The sequence below is a fragment of the Vigna radiata genome, chromosome 7 (genome assembly GCF_000741045.1).
Source record: "Vigna radiata var. radiata cultivar VC1973A chromosome 7, Vradiata_ver6, whole genome shotgun sequence".
Lineage (NCBI taxonomy): Eukaryota > Viridiplantae > Streptophyta > Magnoliopsida > Fabales > Fabaceae > Vigna > Vigna radiata.
In genome coordinates, this window is record NC_028357.1 from 44,123,825 (window position 1) to 44,132,716 (window position 8,892).

At 32.7% G+C, this 8,892-nt stretch overlaps 1 protein-coding gene across 1 annotated transcript; it reads right to left on the reverse strand.

Moving 5' to 3' along the window:
- Window positions 1-1,501: 1,501 nt before the first annotated feature.
- Window positions 1,502-7,663, reverse strand: LOC106768456 (eukaryotic translation initiation factor). The gene is made up of 9 exons (XM_014653631.2): window positions 7,156-7,663; window positions 5,890-5,961; window positions 5,337-5,432; window positions 4,829-5,020; window positions 4,522-4,619; window positions 3,822-3,909; window positions 3,399-3,749; window positions 3,060-3,305; window positions 1,502-2,924 (listed from the first exon to the last, which is right to left on the reverse strand). Exons 1-9 carry the CDS (start codon window positions 7,336-7,338, stop codon window positions 1,893-1,895), a joined length of 2,358 nt encoding a protein of 785 aa, XP_014509117.1. The 5' UTR covers window positions 7,339-7,663; the 3' UTR covers window positions 1,502-1,892.
- Window positions 7,664-8,892: the final 1,229 nt, after the last annotated feature.

Consider the following 8,892-nt stretch of genomic DNA (forward strand, 5'->3'; position numbering starts at 1 on the left):
TTGTCACTAAATTTGATAATATCATATTTTTTAGCTGTGATTTTTTTAATTATTTAATTGATTTTTTACTTGACACTATGGATGGAATAATAAAATACGTACTGCACCCATCATCATCCCTGTCATGAATTAAAAAGTTAAGATAGTTATTTAGAACTAACCTACAAATAATTTAAACCTTAAAAATAATTGTCAAATTTAGAATACAAACTTATTTAAGCTAATTTATTATTTATAAAGATAAAATGCGTATTGATTTATGATATGATTATATTTGTTTTTTTATTACTAAACGATTATATATATGTTGCACCTTTTTATGGGCAACACATATTAGATACAATATTAAATTAATGGTTTTGTACAAATTTTCAGTTATGGTCTAAATCTTTTATTTTTTATATATACATTACGATTAAAATTGTAATTATTAGATAAACAATAACTTTTCTAGTATATAAGTTCGTGATCGAACATAAATTGAATGTGTTTTACAAAGTATTAAAATTTTGGACTCCGACTATTAATTTTTTATTTTTTTTCTAAAATATTCTTTATTAAAATTAGTTCTTTAATATTAAAATTAAAAAAATATAATAACAATGTATAATAAGAGATAAAAGAATCAAATTAAACCAATAAACATATCAATGTTAGAATATTAATACGAAATTTAGAGAATAAATTAAAAAGTATAATAATTTTATAACTTTCTAAGTTAATAAGTAGGAATAATATGGCAATTTCGTAAATAAAACTTAAATACATTAATGTGATTTAAATTTTTTAATCAGTCAAAAAAATCGAAGTTAACGCAATAAAATAAGTTATATCGATTATTGGTATATTTAATTTTAATTTATTTTCAGATCGATCTTATAGATCGATTGAATTGGATCACTTTATGAACAATTCCATGTCTTGAAAATATTGAATTTTTCAAAAAGCAAAAACAAGTACCAACATTTTAAGTGAGATGCCATTTTAGGTTCGAAAGGAGAATAAGCCTTAACTTTTTTTCATAAAATAATTTCATACTGAATATAATTTAATTTTGAGAGAACAAAAACTGTTTCTATTGTTTTACACAGTAAACGTCAAAGATAGAGTACCAATCTGCATCCGTCAGAACTCATACAATACACAAGACTCAAATCTGTGCCAAGTACACAACATAAATAAGCATGATATTTTTAAGATACCCTAAGTTGACAACCAAACAAAAAATATAAATTATTACCTCTTTCCACTGCAAATTATTCCTAAATGTCACTAACAAACGTATATTTCAATAAAACATTTAAATATTAATCACTTCGCTTCAAATTTAATTTCAATAAAAATCATTTTAAGATAAGATAGTTCAGATGAAAAGATGGGATTTGGCATATCGAAATTAAATATAATAATCCCCAGCGATACTGTTCCTCACTCTAAAGGAAGGAAAAAAGTGATAGCTGGACATGCACCCACACAAAGTTGAATTCAAACCTTCAAAAAATACATGCCAAAGTAACGACAATGATATTTATGAACTGACCAGTTTAACAATTACTCTGTCAAGAAAATAAAGGGAAAAAAAATGAAACTAATGAAGTACAAAAACATTTGGACCCCCGGATGGATGGGCCACTCTCTTGGCACATGATTAGCCAACTGGAAAACAAAATCCGTAGCTTTATGGTTTAACTTTTCCCTCAAAAAACACCTCTACGACATGAAAACAAAAAAAAAAAATTATACAACTCGAGAAAATACCTGATACTGGAAGCTCCCACTTTTATAACATACTGTAATACAAAGTGCTCTAAAAAGTGAGAGCTTTTATAGGGAAGGGAATTTGATGTTCGTTCAGTTACAGGGATCAATATTCTCATGCAGACTCATCTGATTCAGTTGAACAGACTCTGACAGGCCTCAATATCAGATGCTTGGGAATCCAACACGGCTTGCCCAGATGCAGAGCTAATTACCTGCAATGCAGCAGAAAATATTGCTTTCTGGAACCGGTCATCATCCACCTTCTTCAGGACGTCTCTCACCACCTTAAAATCCAAAGCCCCAGCCAAAACTAGTTTCCCTACTATCTCACCAAAATTATTTGGTGCTTTAGGTAAGTCTATGCCGATATCATCCAGCAGAGAAGCAAATAACATGCACCCAGTCCCTATGTCTCTGGCTGAAAGAATCTTCTTCACGAACAGATACTCAAGAAGTTTGCCAACAGGTTCAACACATGGCGGACTTTTATCAAGTCCAATGGAAATGGCTTCCTTCACAACCTCGGGATGATAAGCAGGAGCTTTTAGTTCCTCCACACACTGCAATGCCTCGTCCAAAAGCCGGACACTGAAATATTCTTCCAGAAGAGAACTAGTTTTACGCTGAAGTTCGTCAACATTCAATTTTGGAGCTGAAGCTTGTGGCTTCTCAGAGGGTATGGCAGAAACAGCTTTAACAGGTGAAGGCATTTGAGGTGTGGGCTCGGTACTCAAACCAACATTTGATGGACGAGCAGAAGGAGCACCACCACCTCCATGCACCAGGGCACTGCTTCTCCCACTTATAGTACCACCACTACCTTGAGGTAGTAACCTTGAGCTAACAGTTGGCGTCTTAGAAATGAAAGGAGACTGACCACGTCCTCCAGCTTGCATGCCTGACATGTCTCCTCCTCTCGGCATTGATCTTGTCCTGGGAACCTCCCAGTTGTCATTATCAATTCCAGGGATCCTCCTTGTCCCCGGCATCCCAGGCATCATACCACCCGTACCAGGTCGGGCAATTGGAAATCCTCCCTGACTAATGTTTCCTTGAACACCAGAAGTTACACGGCTATTTCTCATACTTGCAGTGGCACCTGGACGCAATCCAAGATTTTTCTCTGCCTCTGAATGAATTTCAGTGATGGTTTTGGCTTTCACCTAATTAGTAAAGAAGCAGTAGCAATTAAAAGAAAAAAAAAAAAAAAAAAAAAAAAAAAAAAAAAAAAAAAAGCAACATAAGTGCCTTCAAACTGAGTCGTAGCATATTTTCAAGAGTAAATTGAGTAAACTTACCTCTTCACGTCTAGGAATCCAGTTATTAGAACGCAAATCTAGAACATCACGAACCATAAACCGCAGCCGTGGAACAAGTTGGGGATTGGTGCTCAATTCTTTCAAACGACTGAAGTACATATCATTAATACGCCTCGATTTTTGGCTTTCATCCAGCTGCTTACCAATAGTGTTGAAAAATTGACATATTGCTTCAACATTTTCCTCAGCTGGACAGACCTTGCTGTCAGGTGGACCTAAAAGCTCCTGTATCAAGCATCAGTCAACCACAAAGGTAAGTGCAAACTCCAAAACCGACAATAAATTATATAACAATCGAGTCTCAAGTCCTGATAGAACCTGAACAATGTGATGAACAATCTTTTCGGGAACCATTTTTTGCTTCAATAGCTCACCAATTAAACGAATGTTTCCAAGGGTTCGAATCTTGACAAGTCTGTCCTTATCCCTTCGCTCCATCTCCTGCTCAGGAGCTGTCATCTGTCTCACTTCTTCCCTCAGGTTATCTGCACCTTCAAAAGCCTCCTGGCAGTTATTCAAGAGCACTCTCTTAAAAGTGATTTCCTTCCCACCAGGCTCATCAGATGGGAATGGAGGCAGCTTTTCATTAAGATCAGAACATAGCTGGGCATACATTGGGCAAAATGTTGGTTCTAGCACTGCCTTATCAAATATTAGTGAAATAACTCCCTGCATTACCAAGCAAATCAATTAAAAACGAGAATGTGATAGAAAAATACTTATTAACAGAATAAAATTAACCTTCAATATGTCGGCAGATGTAATGCCAGAATCAATCAACTGACCCTTCAAGAGATCAAATTTCTCAGGAGTCAACTTATTTAGTATTCTGCATAGAAATGATTCACAGTACTGATTATCAGTATCAGAGGGCATGTAATTCTGAAGAATCATACTAGTCACATGGGTGAAGAAGCAAATACAAAATGTTAAAAAGGAAAGTTAACTTTCATTAGTTACAATGAAAATATATAAATAAAATAATGTAGTCAAAACTCAAAAATATTGACTTGAGATTACTTTTCACAGATTCAGCTTATCTAATGTGAGTAAATATGTAAAGTGAGAAAGAAAGAACGCATCCGCTCTTGATTTAAGCCAGTTAAGTAACAAAGTTCTTCAACTCAATCAAAAAAACCCTCACCTTATCCCATACTTTATTTACCAATTAAGAGAAGCCAAGTCCATTTTTCACATATAGTATGATGCGATCCCACAAAATGATCTATATTGTTATTTTGTTGTTTTTACTAGTCGACATACCGTCTTTAATACACTCTTTAATATTTGGAGAAATCCATTCGACCACTACCTATATCAAATGGACATCACTCTCTATTAAGTGGGACACATGTGAAACTCACCAAATAATAAAGGGCACGTTGAAATACAAAATCCCCATTAACTTATTAACAAGTATTAAAAGGTAGAAATATATTACCCTTTAACTGTCTTTAAGACACGATCTTTTTCAGAGAGAGTTCCCCTTCTAGCTGACCATGGCACCTCAGCCTTGACTAGTGTTGGAGTAGGTCCACCCTGATTTAATAGAGATAAAAGAATTGAAAATAAGATAAAACAATTCATTACACATTGCATAAAGAGAGAACTACTCAATGCCACCATATTAAAAGCTCAAAAAAGCTTTCACTTTTCACTTTCTTGTTTAATTATAATGTAAAGAGCATTAAATGACACTAGATCAAACTTAAATACAAAACATTAACATTTCTGCCAGTTATCAGTACCCCTTGGTTAGAAGTTATTTGTGCCCTTGAAAACTGAGAATTCAGTTGCTCTTGACGATTGTTTCCAAACTCCCTATTCTCCTTGAGATTATCCCAAGACCTCTCATCTGCATTACCAAAAGGTTGGCCAGATCGTCCACGCCAGTCACGATTATCTGGCTCAGAATATCGATTTTGAAATTGATGTGAGGGCTGCAGAAGATATTATATACATCATTGCACAATTTGAATAGTTGAATTTATAATTGTAACAATTTCACAAATTAAATTCATTAAAATGATACGAATGAATTGAACTAATAAAAAAAAATAGAAATATCAGAACAATTAAACTCAATTAGACATTTTACCATTCCTTGATCACTGATGAATCACTCTAAGATACTATTATGTTCACCCCCGAAAATAAATCAGCGTTAATCAAGTGCATTAATAAATTTACCAAAAAGATGGAGGAAGAATAGGGTCTTAGTTAACAACACAAATAGGGGACAGAAAACAAACTCACGTTACTTTCTGGGCGGGCCCAACTTTGATCTTCACCAAAAAGTTCAGCTACAATTTCTTGTCTGATCTTCAAAACATCATCAAGGATCTCAACACCCTTAGAACAAAAAGGTTCAACAATTAGCCAAGTGATGAATCATTAGGCACAAAAACTGGAGCACAAGGTTGAAAAAAAGGATGTGTGGAGAGAAGAGACAAGATATTTAAGAAAACAAAAGATCATACGTAAAAATTTATCCAGAGGCATAGGGAACAATGTAGGTTGCTTTTCAAGGAACAAGAGAGTTCGGTAGAAAATCTGGCAGCCTCTGTTTAAGTTTAATTAATACAAGTAAACTTAAAACATAAAAGTAGACACACAAGGCAAGCAATACACACAGGTTATTAGAAAGAAAAATCCAATCACTAGACATCAAAGAATTTTAATTAGCCACAATTTTCAAATTAAAAGGAAAAGAATAACATCTAGGCAGCAGATGCAATAAACAAATTTCCTCAGGAAAAAGTATAATTAATTAACCATGACATTAAAGCAGCGATAACATAAAAATTACCTCTCTGAGTTGCAAGAGCTGCTCCCTGGTATATCGCACACGCTCACGACCTTCAAACCGGGAATCTCCAGCCTGTAAATTCAGAAACTTTTAGATACAAATCACGAGACATATACACAGTTTAACTATCACAATTCAAAAAGACAACTTCAAAAAGTACATGATAAGTCAGAGATAGATGTCTTTAGATCATAAGCGGTGCTACAACAAATGCAGTATTCAATTAAACCATGTTCAACGGACAAACAATCGCAACCAGTATGTAAATACAATATTGGTTATCGTTCTGTCAACAATTTTTGTAACACAGCAAACAGTTCAACAGATTCATTTAAAGTCTTTGCAAGCACTTCCTTCAGAAAAAAAGTATAAGATTTATAACAATCTCCCAAACACTGAATCTGAGTGGGGGGCCAATAACATCCAGGCAAAATGTAGATAAATGACCTCATTAAGAAAAACAGTATAACAGAGAAACGATGTCATATCCTGTGCCACATAGAAGTTGTCACATCCACTATAATTGTGAAATTAGTTCAATGTATGTGGGACCTTTATGGGTAACTTGAAATTTAGTCAATCCCACCTAAAGCCCACATATTGCTTTTTGTCCATATTTACAGCAGGTACACATACTTAGTGCCCAACCAAGAATTAGGACATTCAAATTCAGTTTGCCCCTTGTCTCATGGGCATTAGGTTAAATCCCTGTAAAAACTGGAAAAAAAAACATTACAAGAAAGATATTCTCTTTTTACTTCCAGTTAGTTGATTTTTTTTCATTTTTCCCAATAGTTTTCTTTATGCTTCAGCACCAACACAGCCCTAAATAAATTGGCTTAAGTACTTAAATTCCAAAACACACCACCATCAAATCAAATCCACACACATCCAAATCTAAGCATTGGACAAAACAAGCAAAAAAAACGAGTGTCAATTACTATTTCCAAATTCAAAGTTTTGCCAAATAATTCATCGCAAAGGTATAAACTTTACAGGGGAAAACAAGCCCGATGATTGAGCCTTGATATTATTCATCACGCTGATACGAGATCCAGATATACCCACCAGAAAACATTTAGGAAAGACACACCCAGCTTTTAAAAATTAATAAAAAACAACGATAAAAAAACAAAAAATGGACAGAATCCTTCATGATATTAATTTCAAGAGAAAGAGAAATAGAGAGAGATAAAGCAAGTTCTGGTGAGAAAAAAGGTAAATTGAAGCGGCAAAAAGGCAGATCCAGGGAAAGGGGATTGATACCTTAATGGAGAAGGGAGAGGGAGAGCCGCCATGAGGACGCAGGAGAGGAAGATCAGCAGAAAAGGAGCCAAAAGCAGGGGAAGCAGAAGACGAGGAGGATGAGTCGAATCGAGGGCCGAGGAGCCTGCTGCCTTTTCCACCGCCGGGCCTCAAACTCAACACCGTCTGATCACTCTGCTGCATGCCTCGCGATGCAATCTTGGCCGTCCGATTCGACAGAGCGGTAATGGATTCAGCAACGCCGAAGCACAGCGAAGCCCAGCGAATAAGAGAAGAGAAGGGTAAAGGGAGAAAAGGGGGAAGAAGAGAAGGGATAAATAGATGATAGATTGAAAGGATTGGATTGTGAGTACGCTAGGTATTGGATATTTCTCTCTCTTCTGCCGAGTGAGAAGAGAAGAGAGAACTGCGTGCGTGAGTGAGAACGGAGGGGTCACAAAAAACCCTTCTTAGAGTTGTGTTCACCCTTGCGTACCGTATCTATACGTATCTCCAATCGCCCCCACTCTTTCTTCCCAAAATTAGGTTTACCAAATTACACCCCCTCCATAACCCTAAATTCACATTCGCCCACCCAAAATATACACTCATTTACGCACATCCTAACGTAAATCTATGTGGGCTTGCTTCTAGGTTACGGCCCATGTTTCAAAATAATGACAACAACATTCATCCTTTTACTAACAGGTTTGTTTTCTACTTCTGTAACTTCAAAAAATACTAACTCAATCAAATATTACAGATTTAAATTCTTTTTTACTGAATAAATCATTGCTATCTTGTATCTCTATCAATTATTTATGGTTCAATACATATACGAATTTTTTTTATTTGATACTGGTTTTCAATTTTATTTTTAAAATATTTTTTTAAAACTAAAATAATTATTTTATCAATGTTATATTTTTACGTGACTCTTTATTTAAATTTAATCGTTTTTTTAGTTTAAGCATTTTTAATTAAAAAAAAAACTTTAATAAAATTACTTACAATAAATTTGTAAAGATTATTTATATTTTATTTAATAATTATAATAATATAAAGTAAACACATACATGTTTTTATTAGTATATAAATAAATAAATATACATACATACATATATATATATATATGTATATGATCTTTTATTTTTGTTTTTTAAGTATTAGAAAATGAAACGAAAACAAATAAATTTATATATTAATGTAAACAAATGCATTATGATATGTGTATTGCTTTTTTATAATAATTAAAAATAAAAAATATTTATTAAAATATTTCATTTAAATAAACTAAATAAATAAAAATGAGGTTATAAACGCTTCATTAAATCAATTAAATAAATATAAAATAAAAATAAGATTATGAAACACTAATTAAATAAAATAATGATAAATATAAATAAAAATAAGGTTATGAAAGTATTTTTATAAATAAATTAAATAAATAAAATAATAATATAAAAAATTATAAATATCTCAATGAATAAATAAAATAATAAATAAAAATAAAAAAACATTGTACTAAATAAATTAAAAAAATAAAAAAAATTATGGACACTTTACTAAATAAATTAAATAAACATAATAACAAATATAAATAAATTGAAATAAGGTTACAAATACCCCCATTCCATAAATAAAAATAATTACAATAAATAATTAAAAAATATTATTAACATTTCACTAATAAAATAATAATAACAAATAAAAAAAACTGATAAAATAAAAATAATAACAATAAAAAAATTATAAACA

Coding starts and splice junctions, on each gene's coding strand:
- LOC106768456 (XM_014653631.2), bottom strand. CDS start 7,338: ATGCAGCAGAGTGATCAGACGGTGTTGAGTTTGAGGCCCGGCGGTGGA. Junction 4,620..4,828: donor AAATAACTTCTAACCAAGGG/GTACTGATAACT, acceptor CTATTAAATCAG/GGTGGACCTACTCCAACACT. Junction 3,750..3,821: donor CATCTGCCGACATATTGAAG/GTTAATTTTATT, acceptor TTGGTAATGCAG/GGAGTTATTTCACTAATATT.